This window comes from Aricia agestis, chromosome 19 (assembly GCF_905147365.1).
Source record: "Aricia agestis chromosome 19, ilAriAges1.1, whole genome shotgun sequence".
Taxonomy (NCBI): Eukaryota; Metazoa; Arthropoda; class Insecta; order Lepidoptera; family Lycaenidae; genus Aricia; species Aricia agestis.
In genome coordinates, this window is record NC_056424.1 from 3340048 (window position 1) to 3366174 (window position 26127).

A 26127-nucleotide genomic window follows, 5' to 3' on the forward strand; every position below is an offset into this window, starting at 1 on the left:
TTTAACTTATTTAAATTCACAATTTAATTTTATTGAAAAAGTAAAAACGATGAAAAATAAACAAAAGTATTTTCTTCCACCTTCTTCTTACTAATTTTTTAAAATGGAAATATTTTGCCACTTATGAAATGTCAAAAAAGACGGCTATATCTGATCTGTATCAACTACTGTCCGTCAAGAAAGTGAAGAAATTAAAAAGTAGCAACATCGTAGGACCATCCCTTTTTTCTTAGATTGATTTGAAAGGGATGACACTACGATGTTGCCACTTTTTAATTTCTTCGCTTTCTTGACAGACTGTATCACTGGTGAAATGGGGTACGCCGTACGGAGTACGGACTACGGACTACGGTATGCTATTTCTTATGTCAATGGGGTAGGTATACCCTCCTTTTATGTTTAAACTTTGGTCTGTAGAAGTCTAGCTCTGTACGCAGTACCGTAGTTATCTAAGTAAACTGTAGATTTGTTTGTCTAATCCAGGGTTTCTCAAACTTTCGGCTACACGAACTCCTGTTAAAATTTTCAGGTGACAACGAACCTCTTACTAACTAATGAAATCCCCCCCCCCCAAGATGGGTGTGCTTGTTTTTTGTCGCAAATGCATTCAATGTTAAGAGTAATTTTGGTCAATTTTAACCTTAATTCTGACTCATACTGAGTCAGATTTCTGTATTCATTTTTTTATCATGATCAGGTGTGAAAACCCACTCTCATATAAGTATGTTGTAGCAAAGGTATAAAAAGGAAATTTACCTCCTTGCGTGAGAGTTTGAAATAATCTGCCTGTCTAGCTGCCCAAAAATCTATCAAAGACATCCTTTTGAAATCAGATTGAAGAGTTTCATCTACGGACATTTCTAACAATGACTCCTGTTGCCACCATTACGTAAATCTTGTCGCGAACCCCCTGTCGTCAAATGGCGAACCACTAGGGTTTCGCCATTTGAGAAACCCTGGCTCTAATCTAATCAGTCAGATCTGATTTGATCTAAGCACCGAGCGTGATCTTAGCGTTTTAACGTCATCTGGAACGCGGGGTGTATGTATGAACGTCAGTTCTTCTAAGTAGGTAGTCTGTGTATGTATGTTTGGTAACTGTGATTTTAGTAACGTCGTAGTCTGTGATTTTAGTCTTCAAATTAAAGTGTTCTTGGCGAATGTGAAACCTCAAGTAGATTTCTGCCATAAATATTTTCTTACATGCATCACAAGTTATTTTTTCTTTTGTATTATTAAAATAGAAACAAAATTATTTTGATTGTATTCAAAATTAATATTATATTAAACATATAATAATAAGGATACAGTGCGTCGTATTCGTACTTCGTATTAAAGTAAAATGAAAGTAAACTTAAATAGTTAACATGTATTTAACCTTGTTCTTGTTTTTTATGGTGCATGTTTATATTTTGTGTGAGTGGCAAGACTTCCTTGGTTTTTAAATGTTATTTTGCACCAACGACATGTTCTACTTGAAACACACTTCAATTCGTGATTCTGAAAATCTGTTACCGCTAATGGCTCTTCTTCAAGATGGGCCAGCGCTGGGCGATCGAATGGCGCATGCGATGGCTATGCAATGGTCGCAACGCCTCTACATGATGGCCGTGTTCAGTTGTGATCTAAACGTCGTTCAAGATGGACGTGTAAGCATTAGCCATTGCGGCAATGCAAAACGTGCATTTTTAATACTTTATGACTTCACCAGATGACCCGGTGAACTTTGTATCACCTCCCTCCTAATATGAACCTTCTCTTAAATTCTACGAATAATTATTTCGAGACTAAAATTAAAATAATGGTTTATGGTAGATGATGCTACTACTGCTGTCTATGGTAGTTGATGACAATGATTAATGAATGCTATTAATAGCATATAAATCTTAATATGCTTTCCATTCTTAAAACATAGTCAATAGTCAAAAGCATTTATTCCATTATTTGCATAAACAAAATTTGGACATTGTTTGCAGAAACAACGCCGAAACTCCCAAAATTGTATCTTTAAAGAGTCAGGAGCTATGTACATATATAATGTAAAAGCTATAATAATTATTGTAAAGTTTCATTAAAATCCGTTCAGTAGTTTTGAGTAAAAGAGTAACAAAAGTAACAAACATCCATACAAACTTCCGGCTTTATCATATTAATATAGTTTCATTCATTAAGAGACCACGTACTCGTCATTTTGAATGAAATTCGTAAATAATTGTAATACGAATTACGACGTCCTCACTCGACTGCGGTCAGGCACCGACTGTCGTTTCGCCAACGTGTAGAGGCGTACCGCCATCGCTGGGCCATCATCCTTTGATGTGCGGCCGAAAAACCGACACCACCGCCATTCCACGGCCAGCGCTGGCGCCATCGGCCATCCTACGCCACTACGTCCTCCACACGCTGGGCCATCGTGATGGCCCACTACGCTGGCCTATCGTGAAGAGCCGCAATGAAATCTTACTGCAAAACGTGCAGGACACTTTTGTGTGATCTTCCTTTTGGTCGTTTGCGGACATTTCCCATTTTGCGAATATTTGAAGATTATGCGAATATGCGAATATTCTACTTCATGCAAGTTAATTTACAAGGTATAGGTAACGATGTTTAAATTTTTACAAGATTTAGTTTTAACTACATAAAAATCAATATATTGTAATGTAAATAGGTAGGTATTTTAATATTTGATTTGTTTTGGAATTCAAGTATGGAATTCGACGGAATTTTGACCACAATTTGACACATCACAAATCCCAATAGATGTAGTCTTAGCCCGTCATCGCGTGGCCATTTTGTGCTTATATTCATACAAGTAGTGTGCGTTTATTTTCTTGAATATTTCTATTTGTCGATTATTTCGAAGCATATTATGATACAGGAAAGAAAGTTATAGTTAATGATATCGATTAACTATAGTTTAAGTGATGAGAATCCGTAAACACACGTAAAAAGCTATGCAATTTTTAAAGCTAAATTATTAATTGATGTGACATTTTTAGCACTAATGCCTTATATAGCACGAATAAAGGATTAATAAACTTATAAATTATCTTTTTAGCTTACAAAAATACCGATTGAAAAGCCCAAAAAACGTTGTTCAAAACTTACGTATTTAATGTTAAATCCACGTGTTTGAGGCATTCTTTGGCCATTCTTATGGTTTATTATTTAGCGGAACCATAAAACTCAACAATATCTAGCATTAAATGTTCACTAAAAACCTTTATTATCACTTTTATTACTTGAAATATGCAGACCGACTCCTTTGTTATGTCCTAGTAAGTAGGACATAACATTACACGCTTTTGACGCTTATACAGTACAAGGACGGGAATACCGGTAAAAATATGGTAACCAATGATGTTCTACTTATACATATATGTTACGTCCATACTATTTTGCGTCTTATTACTTCTTCTTCTTACTTTTCCGAACAATTTTCAAATTCAAAATTGCAGACATTGACAAATTTGACAGATAAGTGAAACAAAAGATACGAAAAACCATTTACATAAAAGAGACAGTTCTATTTTTAAACGTCGAATCGTATCGCTGTCTCTTTCTTTGCCTGAGCTATGACGAAATTTTCAATTTATTTAGGTAAGACAAGACGCGGCACGTTCGTGACTGCGCTCGATGCAGACTAAACAACAGATGGCCCAATTGGGCCGTATTTGAAGTTTCACAACGCGCGCGGTAGTAACATATCTGGTTTGAGTATTTCATCATTGATGGTAACGATACTTCTTAACGATACTGGTAACGTTAAAACGTTAAAAAGTAGCGGTAATTAATACCGGTATAAATTAACGTTAATGACAACGTTACTTTATGTTTTGTCTCAATATTCAAATAAAATGCTACTTTATGACTTAGAATTTCAGTATCATTTTCTACTGACATTTGCGTGGCGACCCACGCTGCCGCCGGCGGCGGTGGCGTAAGCTAGTATGTAGGTAAGTAGAGTAAAATGAAACCTGTTGCCTATATCATAAAGTGGCATTTCGTTTGAATTTTCGTCAGTCATCTTTATACACTTCAAATTTTCTTTTGAAACGACGAAGTGCCTGTTTTTTCACACTTTATATCCTTTTTTCCGTCCCTTTTTGATAGTAATCCTACTAATATTATAAAGGCGAAAGTTTGTTTGAATGTATGGATGTGTGGATGTTTGTTACTCTTTCACGCAAAAACTACTGAACGGATTTTAATGAAACTTTACAATATTATAGCTTATACATTCGAATAACACAAAGGCTACAATTTTAACCGACTTTCAAAATGGGGGAGGTGTTTGTTTTCTTATGTTCAACGATTACTCCGCCGTTGGTTAACCGATTTTCAAAATTTTTCTTTTGGTGTAGGTATAGGGTATCATCCTAAGTTGGTCTTATATTCACAAAAGTAGTAATCTGATGAAGTATCCATATGTAATCGAGGGAACTCCTTAAAATTTAATGGGAAACATGTGAGAAGTATTCTAAGCATATCCTACAAAAAAAGTAAGATTTTGCATCGAGGTATACCTGGTATACCGTGGTTTGGAAGGTGCTGAGAGAACTCCTGATTCTTTATAGTTTGGGACAGTGTATGTTCGCGACAAAGTTCGCGACAGCATTCGTATACGAATGTTTCGTCGAATCAACGTCGAATGACGAGGCGAATAGCGAACGCGAATGTATAATGCAGTATGATGTGTCAAGTATGTTCCTAAACGTATCAAATGTTTTCGGTGCCATCTGATGTCTCTTTAGCAAATAAAACCTCATAAAATCGTGCAAGCCAGTTGTTGCTAGAGTTTAGAAACGCACCATTCGTTTGTTGTGGTGTGTTCTTTTCTTATGTCAATGGTTATTTTATATTTTTGTCAAACTGGCTAAACGATTTGATGAGATTTTATTGGCTATCGTAACGTCAGTCCATACTGACTTATATAAAGGACGTCATGCAAAAGTCGTGTCATTAGTCACCACTTCACCAGTCATTATTTCAATATTTTTTTTGTAGTAAAATCTCCTTGTGAGTATAGTATTCGTTGAGTAAAATACTTTTATGAATTTCGCAAAAAATTGCCCCACTTTAATCGAAATTGGAATTCATCAAAAATTGCGTTGCGGTGCCGCAAACCTTTACATCTGCTTAGTGCTTACCACACTAATTATTAATCTACGATCGTGATCTCCAAAATATCTCATAAATGAAGACCCACAGACCTAACTGATTTATCACTATCGAGTAAAAGTGGTGTAAAGCGATAACTACAATGGGCAGAAATAAGATGATTGCTAAAAGCTGTCCCAAGTGCGAAATGCAGGTATGATATTATATCTCAAAAAGTCTAATGTTACTTAATACGAAATGAATAAGTTCTTTACATCTATACAGTAGGGAAATATGGATTCTATAAAGCGACATAGACAGCAGTTGCTAGAGATATTGTTAACATAATGCATTTTATGTATTGATAAAGTGCTCATCAAATCAAATAATAGTTAATTTTAAAGTGTTTAAAAAAATGGTATTGGCTTCAGAGCTGTACTTACTACACTAGCTGCACAGACAGTGCTCTGTCTAGGACCTAGGTACTATTTAGACAGCATCGAAAACCATAGTCTTTATTACTAAAAATAAATATTGCAGGTAGCAGTGGCATCGAAGTCCTGTAAGTGTGGTCACACATTTTTTGCCTCTCGTAAAGGGGCAGACTCCCTGCCTGCTGTGGAGGATATAAAACGCAGAACGGGGAGAGTCAGACGCTCACAGCCACAGTTTTATGATGCACAACATTATCAGAAACAAAAGAAAAGGGTAAGCCAAATGAAAATTGAAAAACAGTTTCGTTACTTCAACTAACAGTTGGAAAATAAGTTTACCAATTATTTTTCTATACTAAAAGTTTTCAGTGTGAAAACATGCCCTGTGTTTTAGGGTAGAAAGATATGCTTGTCATGTCATTTTATTAAACTCCCAAACTGCACCTGGGTGCCGCATAACAATTGAATATCTATTGGGTCTGCAATTTGTATGATCAAGGTATTAAAACACCATTCCTTTGTTTGAAAACATTTATTGCAAAAAGGACATTTCTATTTTTGTATTTGTATAATAGGTACATTAATATTTAATCAAGCTTTGAATGTTAATTTCATATATTAACCTATCAACCTCCCAAGCAGTCGAATTAAACTGCGTAAACAATAGATTTCCAAGAATCCGCAATTGAAGGATTTACATGTAAATTTTAATTAATTGCAGTCACCAAAAAAGAGGTCCTTATCGAGATCTATGGATGAAGATTATAAAACTAAAGAGAAAAGTGATAGTGGTGAGTTTAAATTCTGTTTACTATAATTTTGTATGTGTGCATTTTCACAGAAAATAATCTTGTATTGTTTTTGTAGCAACAGCAAGAGCGAGAAGGAGAAGAGCCTTGCGTCGGGCACAGCGAGAGCGTCCAGCACAGGAGAGGACTCGTGATCCCACACCGCAGCTCCGACCCGCTCAGATAGCTCGGTGTCAATTGATATTATCGGAAATTAATAGGAAAATGCAATCTGTTACGTGGCAACCTCCGGCTGATATGCAATAAAAAGTGTCTCTTGAAAGACTCTTCCATTTGGAGTGGCTGTATACCATGCACCTTTAAGAAAACAGGATTCTATGGACTGTGCCTATAAAACAATTTAAGACCTCAAATAAGCCCATTGGACTGACAAACAGTTTGTGTATGGCCAAAATAATGTAGAAATTATGATAGTATGACAGAAAACTTAGCAGGTTTCCTTTGAATCAAAAGGATCAAATGCGTGAAAAAATGATGCGTTATAAGCAGGTTGTAACTTTGTAATTGTCAAAGTGTATTAGCTAACTTTATTAATTCGCTTATTGAGAACTGAAGTAACCTAATGGAAATGTTTATGAGAAAGATTAGATAGAAAGAAGAGAAGAAGAAAACAATTTTGAGTTCTTTGACAACAACTGAAAAACCGAGATTTTGGTTTTGGTCTCAATGAGTTGTATGTAAATGACTGAAGAGTGAAGCACTATAACTATGTTAGTAGACTGTATAATTAAATTAATGTTAAATATTAATTAAATATTTTATTTCTTTGCCTACAGTACTTTTTATAGCAGTGGTACTAAACCTTTATTTTTTGTTTGGGTCTTGGTTTCGCGGGCCGCAAGTCGCAACCAAAATTGTTTAGGGTTAAAAAACAAAGTTCTGCAGCGATTTAGAAGTGGAAAATTTTTCACGACTATTTTACTGGTGGGCGTGAATTTTAAAATGGTTTTAACTTCTCGCGGGCCACCAACAAAGTTTCGGCGGGCCGCAGAATCTATACTAATATTATAATTGGGAAGAGTTTGTTTGTTTGTTTTTTTGAACGCGCTAATCTCAGAAACTACTGGTCCGATTTGAAAAATTCTTTCAGTGTTAGATAGCCCATTTATCGAGGAAGGCTATCCATACTAATATTATAAATGCGAAAGTATCTCTGTCTGTCTGTCTGTCTGTCTGTCTTGCTTTCACGCCAAAACTACTGAACCGATTGCAATGAAATTTTGTATACAGTTATTCTAGAGTCTGAGAAAGGACATAGGCTACATTTTGATGTGGGAAAATATCTTATTTCCATGAAAATTTCGATGATAATGAATTCGCATTGCGCGTGGCCAGCGCTCATCCCGGGGGTCCTGGGTTCGAGTCCCGCAGGCGGAACAAAAAGTTTTCAATGTTCCTGGGTCTTGGATGTGTATTAAAATAAAATTTCAAAAATCTTAAACATATTTTATGTATAATAAGTATTATAAAAAATCCAGAAATATATCGATGGAATGAACATTTTAGTTCTAATACGATTCAACAGATGGCGTTTTATTTTTTACTTTATTGTAACATAGAACTAATCATACTTATTAGTTAGTATGTTTTTGTTTATAGTTTTTAATACGTTAGAATATTATGTTTAATAATATTATCACTTGGTATAATAATAATCAATCTATCTTATCTTATGTAGAACTCCTACTGCATTTCTAATCCATACTATCCATACTAATATTATAAATGCGAAAGTATCTCTGTCTGTCTGTCTGTCTGTCTTGCTTTCACGCCAAAACTACTGAACCGATTGCAATGAAATTTTGTATACAGTTATTCTAGAGTCTGAGAAAGGACATAGGCTACATTTTGATGTGGGAAAATATCTTATTTCCATGAAAATATCGATGAAAATGAATTCGCATTGCGCGTATATATATATTATATATATACGCGTATATATTGAACTAATCATACTTATTAGTTAGTATGTTTTTGTTTATAGTTTTTAATACGTTAGAATATTATGTTTAATAATATTATCACTTGGTATAATAATAATCAATCTATCTTATCTTATGTAGAACTTTTACTGCATTTCTAATCCATACTATCCATACTAATATTATAAATGCGAAAGTATCTCTGTCTGTCTGTCTGTCTGTCTTGCTTTCACGCCAAAACTACTGAACCGATTGCAATGAAATTTTGTATACAGTTATTCTAGAGTCTGAGAAAGGACGGCTACATTTTGATGTGGGAAAATATCTTATTTCCATGAAAATATCGATGAAAATGAATTCGCATTGCACGTGGCCAGCGCTCATGCCGGGGGTCCTGGGTTCGAGTCCCGCAGGCGGAACAAAAAGTTTTCAATGTTCCTGGGTCTTGGATGTGTATTAAAATAAAATTTCAAAAATCTTAAACATATTTTATGTATAATCTATACTAATATTATAAATGCGAAAGTATCTCTGTCTGTCTGTCTGTCTGTCTGTCTCGCTTTCACGCCAAAACTACTGAACCGATTGTAATGAAATTTTGTACACAGATAGTCTAAAGCCTGAGAAAGGACATAGGCTACTTTTTAACTGGAAAAGGGGGTTGTAAGGGGGTGAAAATGCGTAAATTTGGTCAAATTAAGTTAGTTCCAAAAACTCAAAATAGATGGCGCCAAGAGTCCCCTAGATCGCGCTATTGCTTGCTCATGCGTATTTCTATAAGAGGTGGTACCATGTTAAGCCAGGTTTTTCGATTCTTTCGATTGTTATACACGTTCTATACTTAATATTATAAATGCGAAAGTATCTCTGTCTGTCTGTCTGTCTCGCTTTCACGCCAAAACTACTGAACCGATTGTAATGAAATTTTGTACACAGATAGTCTAAAGCCTAAGAAAGGACATAGGCTACTTTTTAACTGGAAAAGGGTAAGGGGGTGAAAATGCGTAAATTTGGTCAAATTAAGTTAGTTCCAAAAACTCAAAATAGATGGCACCAAGAGTCCCCTAGATCGCGCTATTGCTTGCTCATGCGTATTTCTATAAGAGGTGAAACCATGCAAAGCTAGGTTTTTCGATTCTTTCGATTGTTATACACGTTATTAACTATGAACTCACCTACCAACTTAGATTAGATATCAAATTCAAAAACAACAGCGCCAAAACTACTGAGCCGATTGTAATGAAATTTTGTACACAGATAGTCTAAAGCCTGAGAAAGGACATAGGCTACTTCTTACTGGAAAAAGGGGTTGTAAGGGGGTGTTTATGCGTAAATTTGTTCAAATTAAGTTAGTTCCAAAAACTGGAACAGATGGCGCCAAGAGTCGCTTAGATCGCGCTATCGCTTGCTCATATGTATTTTTATAAGAGGTGGTACCATGTTGAGTTAATATTTCGATTCTTTCGATTGTTATACATGTTATTAAATAACTCACGTACCAACATAGAAATCAGAAACAACAGTCTACCAATAATAAGTACTAAATAGTTTATGGCCTATGGGTATTGGCTATTGGGCAAAGCTAAAGTTGTGTAATGCATTATGCAGCTAAGTTGTGTACCGCTAAATAAGCTTTAAAAGGTATAAAAAAGTTTAGGTACCAGGGTTTTAAAAAGCTTTTGACACCAATTTTATTGACACCGCGCGCTATAAACTGAAGTCCACGCGGACGAAGTCGCGGGCAACAGCTAGTAGGCTATATTTTATCACGCTAATACTAATAGGAGCGAAGAAATATGAGGGAAATGTGGGAAATATTAACTACACATGAACAATAGACCACTTAAAAGGACATAGGTTTATTTTTTGCGGAAAAATGTACGGTTTCCATGACATTCCAAAATTACGCGGGCGAAGCCGCGCGGAACATCTGGTGATGCCGGCTGTACACTCTCGTCGAGACACAGCGAGGCGGCCCGAGTGGCGAGAGTGTAAATGGCTGCGCTCGCCTCGTCTCGCCTGCCTCGGACCCTCTCGGTCCGGTGTCGGTATTTTGCGCCCGAGACAAAGGGCCTCGCGAGGAAAGCGAGCGCATTACTGTACACTCTCGTGTTTTTTATTACTAGTCGCGCCTCTAGACAGTGCAGAACAGAAAAATAACAATAATAAAATCAGTCATTATCTGTGAGAACTGAGAAATAAAATGAAATAAGATTATAGATCTTTGGATTACAATGATATCTTTCGATGCATGGCGAATTCTCTTAACTGCGATTGAACTAAGCGAGAATGTACATGATCGCACTCGGGCAAGGCTCTCACACGAGACTCTCACCCGAGAGCTCTCGGCGAGAGTGTACAGCCGACATTAAAAATATAATCTATAATGTTGATCATGTTGAGGATCACTGGTCAAATCTAGACTGAATTTATTAAGCTTTGTTATTTGTACATTCAAATACCTAACTATCCTATTCTAATATTATAGTTAACTGATAAAATGAAATTGTAGATAACGGAGGTCATTTTATCACAGATTGACCTATGCTTGACCTCAGGGAGTACATAAATACAATTTTTATTCGTGATAGCTCGTTATTCAATCACTGGCAACGATGGCTAACACAAAGCTTTGCTTATTTCTTTTCACAGTATGTCTGAGTTGCGGTCTATGCAAGTAAGTAGTAATAATTCAGTGTTTTACGTTTTAACTTGTATAATATGTAAATTGTAATTTCTGAATGATAAGGTTTTAATCGTATAATAGATACCTACTTAATTTAACTGTTTCTTAAATTTAAGTATCGTGTTATCCATTTCACACAGTCACAGTCCATAACAACTATTTAATTTAAGTTTTTTGCGTTCCGATTCACACACTGAAACTTGAGAGCGGAATAATAATTATAAACGTCACAATCAGCTGGCCTCAGTTGACATGTCTGTCATTCCACCACAGAGTACTTTATTAGATACAGTAATCTGTGTTAGATACTCATTCCACATCCACAGACGACAGCGGACAACTGAAAATTATGATTTTTTGTAAACAAGATCCTAATTATTGCTAATTTAAAATTAATTTAGATTAATTATAGTTGCGTAATAACATAATATCTAATCAACAGGTAGGTAAACGATGTCCAGATAAATTAACAGCAGAAACAAATTGGTCACAGTCAATTTTTGTTGAAAGGTGTACAAAATTCTAATTCTATTTTAGACCCAATATGAGTAACTCGTACGATACGATCGTGGTGGGCATGGGCGCCGCCGGCGTGACGGCCGCGGCGACGCTGGCCAAGGCCGGCAGGAGAGTACTCGGGCTGGAGGCCGACGACAGGATCGGCGGAAGAGTCAAGACTGTGCCCTTCGGAGACGGCGTCGTCGAAGTCGGCGCTGAATGGTATATATTTAGAAAACACCATATTTTTTATACATCCTAAGATAAATCGTACTTTTAAGTTTTATGTTACAATTTTGCAATAATACCACAAAGTATAATAATCACAATGTCGGAAAACACTTTATTATGTATGTCTGTAATTTGTATTAACATAACCATGTTGTGCTTGTAGGATCCATGGCACAGTAAACAGCAGAGTGTATGATGCTGCTGTCCAACACAACGTGTCTACAGTAGAGCAGAGTTTATCAAGTGAAGTGTTCAGATCTGATGGATCATATGGTAACCGAGATCTATTTAATGAGCTGACAAAGTTTTGCATAGAAATAGTTGAACAATCAAGTGATACTCCCGAACCGCTTGGACAGTTTGTCACTGCAAGGTGAGAATTATTTGCTCTATTTTAGAGTATGATAAAAACTCACTTTTATCTGGTTTGTCTAAGATGTTTATTCAAAATAGTGTGATTGATTTATTATTATATCTTCCTGTCTTTTGTTAGCAATAACATAATTAGTTGTTTCCCATAAATTAATGAAGTGTGATAATGATAAAAATAATTTTTAGACTCATGGAATATTTAAAGAAGAATCATCCAGATGTGTTGAAAGACCAGGACTTTGTTACTGAGTTTTTGGAGGTAATGAACCTCTTCACAAACAACCACGAGTCTTCGAACGACTGGAATGATGTAACAACTCACACAACCTACGAAGTACTTGGAGGACATTTACATGCTAGTTGGCACAAACACGGATACAAAACTTTTTTTGAAATTTTACTGGTAAGTTTATTATTATCCTAAATCTGGAATGGCGAACCAACGGCATACAATTTAGAGCATGCCACTGGTCCCAAAACTGGAATTGTAATTATTTTAAGCAACAATGAAGGTTATAGTTCCTCCTCTGCACATTTTGAAATATGCATAGGATCACAAAAAATATTGAATAGCATGTTTGACTTAACTGAAGATATATTCAGAAAAGATAACATTAATATGAAAAGGTTTACCATCCCTGTCCTATATTATGTCATAACTCATAATGGATGTTACTAACTTACCAACAACTGTTTAGGTTCAAATGAAAACTATGTGCAACGATTTTTTAAAAACTTGACACAGTCTATTAAATGGATGGAGCTGGATGGGGCCTATTAAATCCAAAAAAATGTAACTAAAAATGATGTATGTTTCAGAATAAATACAATAATGGTTCTGGTTTGCCTTCCCTGGACATCAAATTGAACAAAGAGGTGACCCAGATAAAATGGCCAAAAGACTCAACAGGAGGGGTGGAGGTGGTGTGCAAAGATGGGGAGAAATTTACTGCTAGTAATGTCATTGTAACTGTGTCTGTGGGTGTGCTTAAAGAGAGGTATAATATTTGCAGTTTAATTTTATATTCCTGATAAATTACGTGCTGGTTTTTGTACAGCAATTAATTAATTATTAATAATTACAATACAAAATCCGCCACATATTATGTCATATGCGTTTTAGATTAGTAAAGTATATTGTGTTCATCCAGGGTCGTTGATTAGTTAAACTTATTATTTTCAGATACTCACAACTTTTTTCGCCGTTGTTGCCACAGGAAAAAATTGATATGATCCAAACAATACCCATCGGTGTCATGGACAAAGTTATATTGAAATTCGACCAGCCCTGGTGGAAGAGTATACCGTATACCTTCATGTTTTTCCTCTGGAAGGGCCAGGATAAGAAGCAAGTCAGTGACGAAGACTATTGGACGACCAGAATATTCGGCTGCAGCACTCCCATGGGCTCAAAGAATGCTCTAACGTTATGGACTAGCGGGGACGTCGGAAAATTGGTATGTTACCGTACACACACACGCACGCACGTACACACACACACACGCACGCACCCGCGCAAACACGCACGCCTCCGTTCACACACTCTCACATCCGCACCGCACGCTTGCACTCGTAAACACACGCTAGCACCCACACACACACGCTTGCACCCGTACACACACGCGCTAGCGTGCTTACCCGCACACACACGCACCCATGCGCACATATAAAGTTAAAATTAGTAAGATAAACTAAAGATGATGATGACTTTTTTTCTTTAGGTTGAAACACTTCCTGAGGATGTTGTTATCAAAAAGTCGGTGGCGCTTCTCAGAAAATTCATGGGTGCCAACTTCACGATACCGGAGCCCACCGGAATGGTGAGGTGAGTAAAACGCACCGAAAAACGAAACTGTAACTTCCCTCTCGGTGACCAACATTTTGTTGGAGAAAATAGAACATACTGATTGCAATGGTACGCATATGTCATACTAAACGTCAGTCCTAAATATGCACATTGATCGGTCCTATATAAATATACAATAAGTATGACGTGTCACGTGAGAACTAAGAGGGCCCCTAATGCAGTCTAGGTTTTTCTTCTGCAGAAGAACAGCTTTCCTCACTGCCTTATACATACAACTCTCTATAAATAAATCACATTCTCCAGATCAACGTGGTACTCCAACCCGTTCACTCGCGGCAGCTACTCGTACGACAACCTGGCGATGCCGCAGCACCCCGACGCCAGGTCCGTCCTCCGGCAGCCGCTGCTGGATGCCGCCGGCACGCCCAGGGTGCTCTTCGCCGGGGAGGCCACGGACCTCACCCACTTCTCCACGGTCCACGGCGCCAGCGACTCCGGCTACAGAGAGGCCATGCGACTGCTGCCAGCCAGCAAAATATAGAATATTTGTACATGAACAATGGAGGTACCGCAGTAGTGTAGTAAACTTTTGTACGCCGCAAATATAAGGAAAATCCAGCCCCCTTATTATGAACATGGACTTTGTTGCTTATGTTCACAATTTTGTCGTTTGACCTTTTTATATCTTAGTATTTAAAAAGTATTTATACTTTTAAAATACTTAGATATAAAAAGGTCAGGTTTTTTGCCGAAAGCCAAAAAAATATATTTTGACATTTACGTCAAAATATATTTTTTTGGCTTTTGGCACTGACACCGGGGGTGTACTTTGCCACATACAAGGGTAGTCGGGTTTCTTCATAATAATTTTAATCAACGTTTTACTATATCGTCAAGTCAAAGTAAAAGTCAAAGCAGTCAAGGAGTCAAGTCGGTCAATTCAGCAAAGTGATAGACGCTGTGCACAATAACGAATATCTAATGGTTAATATTCTACCAATATATCATACTAAATACCCAGTAGGAAAAAAATACAAAAACACAACAGCATACTTTCACATTCCCGGCAAAACTCCAGCAATGAAGTTCACGTTCATCAAAGTTACATATTTATTAGGTCTGTCACTTAAACTATTAGGGCTCAGCCTCGTAATCAGCGGGCAGCGGGGCGGTGGTGGTGGCGGCGCGGGAGCGGCGCGTGTGTAGATTTATTGGCTTCGAAAGCAGCGGTGCGGCGAGCGGCGAACACATACTCACATACTAGAAGACGACTTCCCGCGCTGCCGTCACCGCTCCCACCCTGCTGCTCGCTGGTTTCGAGGCTGAGGCCTTAGTAACATAGATGGCGCTGTAATATCTAGGCGACACTAGAGCCAATGTGATAAGGCCTTTTATCGAAACATTGTTGTGGTTTCAGCAAATCAGCAGTGATTTAAGTTACACCTATTTTTGTTCGTTCAGTCACACTGAAAAGTGAAATGTAATGCCTCTTAATTTACTATGATCACCCTAGTTTATGTATTTTAATTAAAACGTTATTGTGTTTTTTGAAGATTTTTACAATTTTACTTTGATTAAATATTTTATTTATTTCACTGCCAAAGATTTTGTAATTTTTGTAAAAAGAATCAACTATTATACGTGCCATCTTATTATAAATTTGTGTGAGTAAAGTTCATATTATTTATAAACGCGCGGGCGCACGCTCGCGTGCGTATAAATGAAAAATAGTATGGGCAGCGTAGTCGCCCGCGTCCGCGCTCCGTCGCACGCGCCTACGCTGCTCTGGATACTAATTTTCATATACCCACGTGAGCGTGCGCCCGCGCGAGTTTTAGCGTTGGTCCTTAAGGTACACAATATCAAATAAAATTTTAATTATAATTGAAATTATACATATTCAAATTTTAATACTATGTAAATATGTTTTTTACCGTACGCGTATGTATATTGTATGAATTTGTATACATATTTACAAAATAAAATATTATTTATTTATACACCTTTTGAAAATAATGTTGTTATTTAGATCACCAAAATACTAAAACCATTACTTACTTTATAACTTGGCTTTGACGGCCAAGTTGACAAAAATATGCAAAAATGAGGGCGCTCGCGCTAGTTCCTGGGGCCTACTACCACGATTGGCGTGCAAACTGTCATAAAGTGTCAACGGCTGCCGTCGACTGCCGCAAACACGTGCCGTCGACTGCCGCCGACACATGCCGTTCGTCTGTAAGAAGCCTTAAACAGCGCTTAATGGTTTGGTTGTGGCTGGCCATATAAATAATGGCTTATAGAAATAATTCTCTGAAACTGGGCATAGGCATATAAATTCAAACCTATTATAATGTTATTAGTTATTACAACGCAAGGCTATATTGTCAATCTAAATAAAACGAAGAGCCGTGCAGTTTTTCACAACTACCCACCAAATAACATATTTTTATTTCATTGCAAACCATAATATTATAACACTATTAAAATATGTTGTCAACTTATTTAATTTATAATGATTAAAGGTGGATTATACTCAGATATTTTGAATAGAAAAAATAATATTTGTCTTTTAATATTGAAATACGAAAAATTTTAAGTGGATACCACTTTTTAGAGTTCCGTACCTTTAGTACACCGACGCTGCGAAACGCGAAACAGCGGAGAACCGATTTGCTGTCTCACTCGCCACACGGCAATGCGTTATATGGCATCTCGCTCTATACCTGTTTCGCAGATATTGTAATTTGTAGTGTGTACTAGAGGCGTAAGGGTTCCGTTTTTTGCCATTAGGTTGCGGAACCCTAAAGGTGACCTGCGTATGGCCTTCGTGACAAATATATATTGCTGGCATATCTACCGTGTTGCTTGAGTATTGTGCAATAAGATGAAGAGTATAGTACTGCTCGTGGTGATATTTACAGCATGGCTGAGCTGTGCTTTATGCGAGTAAGCGCTACATTTTTTTATGCTTGTTTATGGTATTACAAGAAAAAGCTTCTCCAAGTAATAGTAATTGAAATTTGAACCCAGAACAGAACAGCTTTTTTTATATTTTATTTATTTATTTATTATACAGTCTTACAAATATCATTACAGACTAATATCCAACTCGATAGTGTTGCGTCGATTATGAATGTTACTAATAAGTAATATGTATTCTGTGTTATGAATGTAATAGGCTCTATGAAAGTGAAATAATCTCAACGAGGGCGCCAAACGCAAACAAAAGGGGCGCCGCCGTACAGGCCCGGATCTAGGGGGGGCGAGAGGGTGTACTTGCCCCGGGCGGCAAAGATTGGGGGGCGGCCGGAGGCCACCTGCCAAACTTTTGCCGCTTTTTTCACCGCCGCGTGCGCCACCAATGGCCCACCGCGCTACCTTGTCAACGTTGTTTCGCAGAATTCTATCTGTTGTTAAAATACTTGGAGGCGCCCCTTGTCGCGGGGCAATCATAGCATTTTATTTAAGTACCAATTGAAGACGCACATTTTTGCTTGGAGGGCGGCAAATTGGGATTCTGCTCCACCCTTTTTAAAACGTAGATCCGGGCCTGCCGCCGTACCGTGGACGCCGAAGAAATCTCGCCTAGGCGCTGGTAGTGCCAAAACTGGCGCTGTCTCAACAATGTTTTCAGGCCAAACGAGAAGTATGACACGATCGTGGTGGGCATGGGCGCCGCCGGCGTGAAGGCCGCGGCGACGCTGGCCAAGGCCGGCAGGAGGGTGCTCGGGCTGGAGGCCGACGACAGGATCGGCGGGAGAATCCACACCGTCGCCTTCGAAGACGGCGTCATCGAAATCGGCGCTGAGTGGTGAGAATGGTCCAATGGTTTAGGGCGCAGCTCTTGACACGGAGGTCGTGGGTTCGATTCCCATGTATTGTATATGTACGATTCCCATGATAAATGTTAAGAAAAAAAAACATACCAGTTTCATACTCTACCTGGACTTGTGCTGTGCTTTTAGGATCCATGGCACAGTAAACAACAGCGTGTATGATGCTGCTGCCCAAAACAACGTGTCGACAGAAGAGCAGAGTTTAACAAACGAAGTGTTCAGATCTGACGGATCATACGGTGATAGAGATCTATTTAATGAGCTTATAGAGTTTTGCGAAGAGACGATTGAAGAATCTGGTGATGCTCCCGAACCGCTTGGACAGTTTGTCACTGCGAGGTGAGAATGACTTGGTGATTTCGATCCGTTTTATTTTGCTTTTCGGTTTCATCTGGTTCAATCTCAATTTTTTATTTAACTCCCCGATGACTCCTGCAAAAATCGTTCAAAGCGCGGGAACCGTACACTATTTCGGGATAAAAAATATCCAATCCATACCAAATTTCAGCAAAATCGGTGCAGCGGCTTAGGTGTAAGAGCATATAAACACGATACGACGTCGTGTCGTACCACATTTCACAATGCGATGTCGTGTCGTGGGAATCTACGACGAACATCGTTGTGTAATCTTTGAATTTCTACGTGAGTTTCTACGACGCGACGTCGTGCCGTATATCGTGGCACGTCATGATATCGCTTCGTAGTTTTTCACGTCGCATCGTGAAACGACGCCGCGTCGTGGTACGACACGACGTCGTATCGTGTTTTTGTGTCCCGGCCCTAAGGATGTAAAGACATAAATAGACAGACGCACTTTCGCATTTATAATATTTGTATGGATTTAACCTATCAAGCCCCACAAGATCAACGGTGATCGCGAGTCACGACAACAATAGAATAGCAATAGATTTCCAAGAATCCACGATCGAAGGATTAATCTGGTAACACTCAATGATAATACATTTCAGACTCATGGAATACTTAGAAGAGAATCATCCAGATGTTTTAAAAGACCAGGACTTTATAACCGAGTTCTTGGAAGTGATGAACCTCTATACCGACAACGACCAGGCCTCCAACGACTGGAATGACATCACAGCTACCACAACCTACGAAGTGCTCGAAGGGCATTATCATACAAGTTGGCATAAACACGGATATAACACTTTCTTTGAAATTTTATTGGTAAGTTTATTAATGTTTTAAATGAGGAAGATTTGACCCGAGGGCGCTATTTGGGTATATTATTTGTTCTATAATCAGCCAAGCTTATGTTGTTATGTCGCACCGGTGCAGTGTTACGTCACACCGCTCACACGTCAAAACAACCAATCACGGATATGAGCGAAGCGGATCGTAGTATCGCGATACATAACGTGATAATTTGGCAAAAATCTTCCCCTTATACTGGATGTTATTAGCAATTACTGTTTTGGTGCAAATGAAATTAGGTAGGTAAAGGTATATATCGGACTAGTTTGAAAATTTTATTTTTTTAATTGTACATTTTTTGTATGTTTCAGAATGAATACAATGACGGTCCCGGTTTGCCTTCGCTGGATATCAAATTGAACAAAGAGGTGACCCAGATAAAATGGCCAAAAGACTCAACAGAAGACGTGGAGGTGGTATGCAAAGACGGGGAGACATTTACCGCCGACAATGTCATTGTAACAGTGTCTTTAGGCGTGCTTAAAGAGAGGTTAGATTTGAAGCAGTTTGATTTTCATTCCCTAAGGCTCTATTTATATACGTCGCCCGAACGCGCGGTTTGGCGGCTACACGGTACACCGCGAGATCACAAGCAATATAGTATGTAAATGACTGTTACGGATACGGACACACAGTACCATCTGGCGTCAAACCAGTGGAACTTATCGGGGGAACACAGACTACATAAATACCCTACTCGATACTAGATGGCGTAACTGCCAAATCGCACGATCGCGCCGCTGCATATAAATCCTTCTTAAAAGTTTAGTTCTTTTAAAAGTATTTGCTCAGGAAGTAACTACACAAATTCTTCCGTCTTTGTCAGTCAAACATTTTATTTACAGATATTCCGAACTATTTTCGCCGTCGTTGCCACAGGAAAAAATCGAGGCGATCCAAATCATATCCATAGGAATTGTGGACAAAATAATAATAAAATTCGACAAGGCCTGGTGGACGAGTATACCGTATACATACATGTTTTTCCTCTGGAAGGGCGAGGATAAGCAGCAAGTCAGCGACGAAGACTATTGGACGACCAGAATATTCGCGTGCAGCATTTCCTTGGGCTCCCAGAATACTCTAACGTTGTGGACTAGCGGGGAAGTCGGGAAATTGGTATGTTAACGCACATGTACGGACTCGCACGCACCCGCACTCACACGCATGCCCACTAACAGATACGCGCGCACCCACATATGCATGCGTGGGTGTGTGTATACTGGGCGTATGTGTGAATGAACGCGTTAGGTGCTTGTGCGTACAGTTTAAACTTAAAAGAAAAAATACCAAAAAAAAAACGAACGATGACATTTCCATTCCTTCAGGTTGAAACACTACCTGAGGACGTTGTTTTGGAAAAGTCGGTGGCGCTTCTCAGACAATTCATAGGCAACTTTACGATACCAGATCCCATCGGAATGATAAGGTGAGTAAAAATGAAGTGTAAAGCTGATCACACATATGTCAGCACTATACGCGCCGTACGCATCGAACGTACCGCATTATACACGTAATGTGGCGCGTACGGTGCGTGCGAGCTGAAAAGTGTCGCGTCGCTCCATTGCAGCACCGTCGCCTAGTGCGTTCTCGCCTTAAATAAATCACATTCTCCAGATCAACGTGGTACTCCAACCCGTTCACTCGCGGCAGCTACTCGTACGACAGCCTGGCGATGCTGCAGCACCCCGACGCCAGGTCCGTCCTCCGGCAGCCGCTGCTGGACGCCGCCGGCACGCCCAAGGTGCTCTTCGCCGGGGAGGCCACGGACCTCACCCACTTCTCCACGGTCCACGGCGCCAGCGACTCCGGCTACAGAGAGGCCATGAGGCTGCTGTCGGCCAGCAAAATATAGCCGAAGCCAGCCCGTGACCGATAAAAGGGTGGCGTTTACGCCACGAGTCCGCGACGCGCCGTATTCACACAGTATAAATTGTGCAAAATTTGTATTTTCACAAAATAAAATTATTTATTTTGTTTATGCACTTTATTAATTATATGATCACTAATTAGTAATCACCCTTTTAAATTATTCTTATTAACCGGCTATTTCCGAAGAGGAGGATCTGCGTTCGGTTTTGTACTCTGGTTAACATTAAGTGCCATTTTCGTCAAAACCTGATCTCATGCACCGAAAATTATGATTTTCTCATTCGATTAGGAATACCATCTAGAACATTCTATCAAAATTACAAGAGGGGCTGAAAAAAAATGCAAAAGTTATAAACAATTAAGTAAACATAAAAAGAAGGGTTTGGTTTTTTTTTAATATTTCGAAAACTATTTGAGATAATCAAAATTTGAAAACAGATCCTTAAAGAGCAGGAAATTTCCTAAAAAAATCCTCGATTTTGGAACCTTATCAATAATCCTTATAGCTTTAATTAAGCGACGAAAGTAACGGTAAAAACGCGTGGTTCGGGCTTCGCGTATGCAATCTGCCACGTGAACTAAAAAATATATTTTAACTGATTAAATATTAATATAAAGAAAGTAAAAAAAGTCGGACGGAGTCTCATCAGAATCATCAAGCTGCTCCCACACATTCTCACTCCAGTCGGCCATATCTTCTATCTTTACGAGCAATTCTTATATATATATATATATATATATATATATATATATATATATATATATATAATCGGCTCCAAACGATTTTCATGAAATTTGGTATATAGGGGGTTTCGGGGGCGATAAATCGATCTAGCTAGGAATCATTTTTAGAAAATGTCATTTTCTTCGTGTTTTATCGTATACCGAGCGAAGCTCGGTCAAATAGCTAGTTTTCCTTTATGTGACACAGTTTCGTCTTATTAGGAGCTCTGTACGACTTATTTTACGTCCATGGTTATAGCAAATATAGAGTTCTGAAATAGTAATAAACAAAGATAATTCGTAATACAAAGAAGTGAAACAAACTAAAATTTAGTAAAATGTAAAAGTAGAAAAAGATACCTACATTCGTACTACTCTAGTGAATGGAACTGCTTGCAATGCGTCAAAAAACGAATATCTATCAGCGAAATGAAAAAATATTGATAGCCAATAGCTATACCAACAATAACTAACTATAAACATAGAGTAATATCTGCTATAAATTATTAAACCTATGTTGTGACTTAGCTCTAGGCGTTGGGCCTATATTTATCAATACTTAACAAAAATGACCTACATGACCTACATTTGACCTCAAGTATTACTGTATATATAATAATCTGTTTGGAGCACCCTCGAGTATTCATCAGAATGAAGGGATCAGTGCATCTTGTGGTGACATTAGCTTGGCTCGGCGGCGCTCTGTGCTTGTAAGTATTTATAAACAGCTACAATTTCATTATATAAATATAAATAAGTACTGAAATATAATGATATTGGACGAGTAATATTCTCAACAATTCTAGACCTACAGAGAAGTATGATACGATCGTGGTGGGCATGGGCGCCGCCGGCGTGACGGCTGCGGCGACGCTGGCCAAGGCCGATAGGAGGGTGCTCGGGCTGGAGGCCGACGACAGGATCGGCGGCAGAGTCAAGACTGTGCCTTTCGGAGATGGCGTTGTCGAAGTCGGCGCTGAGTGGTAAGAATAGAGGATTGTGGTTTTAGCAGAAGGGTTTCACATGATAGGTGGCACTAATCCCACTACCAATTCATAGCCCTATCTACTGATGGTACGATGGAGCTTTACGGGCTGAGACATGGGAATGCCCTACTGTACTCGCATGAGATAAATCAGATTAGCTATGTCCACACTGTGCACTTTCCTCTTAAATTTTCGTCATCTACTTTCATATTGGCGCATTCAATAATTGAATGCGTCAAGGAACGCAACGCCAATATTGTCATTTTTTAAGTTTTGGATACGGTCAGAGGGCATGCGTCGCGGGCATGCCTCACGTTCGCTGTTGACTGCGCTATAATATAACGCATGCCCTTGACGAACAGAAAAAGGCACAGTGTGGACAAAGCTAATCACCGAGATGGAATAGGTATGTGGAGTGCCATAACGTTTTCTATGTTCTAATTTCATTTTTGCGGGTTGTTGAGCGGTTTTGCGCTTGAAGTTGATAAGTATACGTGAAACCAATTAATAAGTTGCGAAAATCCCAGCAAGAGTAGACCCTTTTGGATGCAGCTCCTACTGGCTGTTTTCTCTTTCAGGATCCATGGAACAGTAAACAGTCGAGTGTATGATGCAGCAGTACGGAGCAATGTGACCACTCTGGAGCAGAACTTAGCTAGTGAGGTGTTCAGGTCGGACGGAACGTTTGTTGATAGAGAGCTATTCAACGAACTCATCAAGTTTAGTATAGAGATAGTCGAAAACTCTACTGGCGATCCCAAACCACTTGGACAGTACATAACTGGAAAGTAAGTTAGCATAGCTCTAAATCTGTTTAAGAAAAACTCAAGCTCAATATAATAATTCGAGATGCCTTGAATGTAATATTAAACTAATCTTATGTCCCTCTGACCTTTGTTTAAATCTCGGCGGTGGTACCAGTCAAGGCATTTCTCCAAACCATAAAATGGACATTTATTTTTATTTTTATATTAATAGGTACATACATAAGCCGATCAGACCATGCCTTATCAATTGTTTACCTATATTGTGCATTTATTGATAGAATCTCACAATAACAAACTAAGAATTATGAAATGTAAATATTTCTAGAGTTATGGAATATCTAGAAAATAATCATCCAGATATTCTGAAAGATAAGGATTATGTTCATGAGCTTTTGGAGATCTTGAACCTTTTCATGAACAATCACGAGGCTTCCAACGATTGGAACGACGTCTCCACTCACACATCCTACGAATTTCTCGAGGGACACTTGCATACGAGTTGGCACAAGCATGGATACAAGACGTTCTTTGAGATCCTATTAGTAAGTCCTTATTGATTGCTTCGAAACCTGACATTACAATTATTATAATAACAGCGCCCATACCGATTTCAGAGATATTCACCGGTTTTGTTAAAACTAATCTACCAACTATAAAATTATGTTTTGTATATTTTATTCAGAACAAATACAACAATGGTGCCGGTTTGCCTTCGCTCGATATCAAACTGAACAAGGAGGTGATGCAGATAAAATGGCCAAAAGATTCGTCCGGTAATGTAGAGGTAGTGTGCAGGGATGGGGAGAGGTTCACCGCCGACAACGTCATCGTCACCGTCTCGCTGGGGGTGCTTAAAGAAAGGTAGGGTCATGCTTATTGGGTAGAGATTATAATTTTATGGCAACAAATCTCAAAATTATCAAAAACATCATAATCCCTAATCAAATATTTCAGGTTCTCAAGTCTTTTCGACCCACCTCTACCACAAAACAAGATAGATATGATAAAAATCATGTCCATGGGAGTAATGGATAAAATTATATTAAGATTCGATGAGCCCTGGTGGAAGGCGATGCCATATGGCTTTATGTTTTTCCTATGGAAGGGCGACGACAAGAAGAAAGTGAGCAAAGAGGACTACTGGACGACTAGAATATTTGGGGCCAGCACTCCAATGGGCTCAGACCAAGCCCTCACATTATGGACCAGTGGTGAAGTTGCCAAGTCGGTATGTGTTTTAAGTTATTCTTTATCTCGGGCTAAACATGTAGTAAAAATAAGTCCGCGCCTTGGGTACCCCACTCTCTTACGTCTGTATGATCGCAAATAATATTTTGCATGCGTTTGTAACTCTGTAGCAAATGAATTGAGTTGAAAATCGAACACATGGCGGCATAATAAATAAAAACATAGTAAAGATAAATTAATTAAAATCAAATCATATTATTTGATTAATTTATAGGTGGAGATACTACCGGAAGACGTTGTAAAGGCTAAAGCTGTAGAACTTTTAAAAAAGTTTGTAGGAGCTAACTTTACGGTACCAGATCCGACTGAAATGATACGGTAAGTACATACATTCTATAGAAAGATAAAGATTGGGTAGATGTCACTATTAAGGGCCCCGAAGACCATCAAACGGTTTGACTCAAACACGTAATTTCTGGTTTGACTCAAACCGATTTGATCGTTTACAAAGCTAGTTTGAACGGTTTGTCAAACATTTACGTGTTGGAAGCTTGTTGGATGAAATTTCATATTTTCGTTGTGTTGACTCGCCGTTTGATCGTGTACCGACGCGTTTGATCAACCCCGCTTAGTTTAGTGCTGGATTATAAAGAAGAAAAAAAAGAAGCTGTAGTTTCTAGCACTTTCTGTAGATGTTCGTGAGTACAACGATATTATCTTATTCGATAGGCCATACCATTAATTTGGACCAAAGTCGTTTTCGTTTTTTTTTTCTCTTCTGACGCAGGACATTAACGTTATAAACATAAGATAAGAAAATCGCGATCCTCGTCTAAACTCTAAGAGTCTAGATTCTAGAAATCTAGACTCTTAGAGTTTAGACTCTAGAGCATCTTCTGCATCACAAGACGTGTACTCGACAGCGCGTACTGAATGAAACTGCGCAGTGTCGTTTGACAAACCATTCAAACCGACATCAAACGGTTGCTTGATGCAACCGTTTGATGTCGGTTTGAATGGTTTGAATCAAACCGTTTGATCGTCTCGGGGGCCCTTTACACACCAAAAAGTGCTAAACGTTAGAATTTAAGCTCTGAATTACTCGATTACTTTCGTCACTAATACAAGCTAGCTGATAATGAAAAACTAGAAATACCAAAAAACCTTGATTTCCAGATCGACCTGGTTCTCAAATCCTTACACGAGAGGAAGCTACACCTTCGATAATATTGAGATGCTCCAACATCCGGATGCCAGGAAAATTCTCAGGGAACCACTACTGGATTCTGCTGGCACACCCAAGGTGCTGTTTGCTGGCGAGGCAACAGACCTCACTCATTACTCCACAGTCCATGGCGCCAGTGGCTCCGGATATAGAGAAGCTATGAGGCTGTTACCTAAATGTGGTGTGTTATTCCGTCGAAATAAATAAAGATGTTTTTACCTATTAAAATGTTTTAAGTATTGTTAAACTCAAGGTTAAACGTAAGACAAAAATAAAAACTAGAATACACTTTACTGAAGTATAATATTATCCCACCAAAAACATTTTCATGTAAAAATGTTGCCAAGATGAGAACATAATATTATAGTTGTCGTGTCAAAAAGTAGTGAGATCTCATGTAGAGCCAAGTTTCTAACCTTACATACTCAACCCTAAATCTAAAAACCTATGGAGCTCCCG

The 26127-nt window shown here is 38.6% G+C and overlaps 3 protein-coding genes across 4 annotated transcripts; all 3 read left to right on the forward strand.

Moving 5' to 3' along the window:
* The first annotated feature begins 4979 nt into the window (after positions 1-4979).
* LOC121736699 (UPF0547 protein C16orf87 homolog) lies at positions 4980-19413 on the forward strand. 2 transcript variants are annotated; one of them, XM_042128068.1, is made up of 5 exons: positions 4980-5314; positions 5641-5808; positions 6256-6325; positions 6402-6592; positions 19403-19413. In XM_042128068.1, the coding sequence occupies exons 1-4, from the start codon at positions 5264-5266 to the stop codon at positions 6587-6589; spliced, it is 477 nt and encodes a 158-aa protein (XP_041984002.1). In that variant the 5' UTR covers positions 4980-5263; the 3' UTR covers positions 6590-6592; positions 19403-19413. The 2 variants fall into 2 exon arrangements, with proteins under 2 accessions (XP_041984002.1, XP_041984001.1); XM_042128067.1 differs by lacking the exon at positions 19403-19413 and having other exon boundaries at positions 4981-5314; positions 6402-7114.
* LOC121736694 (probable polyamine oxidase 5) lies at positions 10851-15404 on the forward strand. Its single transcript, XM_042128061.1, has 8 exons — positions 10851-10942; positions 11489-11671; positions 11844-12053; positions 12239-12455; positions 12872-13050; positions 13236-13509; positions 13774-13877; positions 14163-15404. The coding sequence occupies exons 1-8, from the start codon at positions 10881-10883 to the stop codon at positions 14398-14400; spliced, it is 1467 nt and encodes a 488-aa protein (XP_041983995.1). The 5' UTR covers positions 10851-10880; the 3' UTR covers positions 14401-15404.
* LOC121736728 lies at positions 17221-25890 on the forward strand. Its single transcript, XM_042128113.1, has 17 exons — positions 17221-17232; positions 17459-17670; positions 17825-18034; positions 18664-18880; positions 19219-19397; positions 19753-20026; positions 20236-20336; positions 20525-20761; positions 21728-21731; positions 22037-22212; positions 22309-22485; positions 23067-23276; positions 23581-23797; positions 23938-24116; positions 24210-24483; positions 24718-24821; positions 25620-25890. Exons 1-17 carry the CDS (start codon positions 17221-17223, stop codon positions 25873-25875), a joined length of 3039 nt encoding a protein of 1012 aa, XP_041984047.1. The 3' UTR covers positions 25876-25890.
* Positions 25891-26127: the final 237 nt, after the last annotated feature.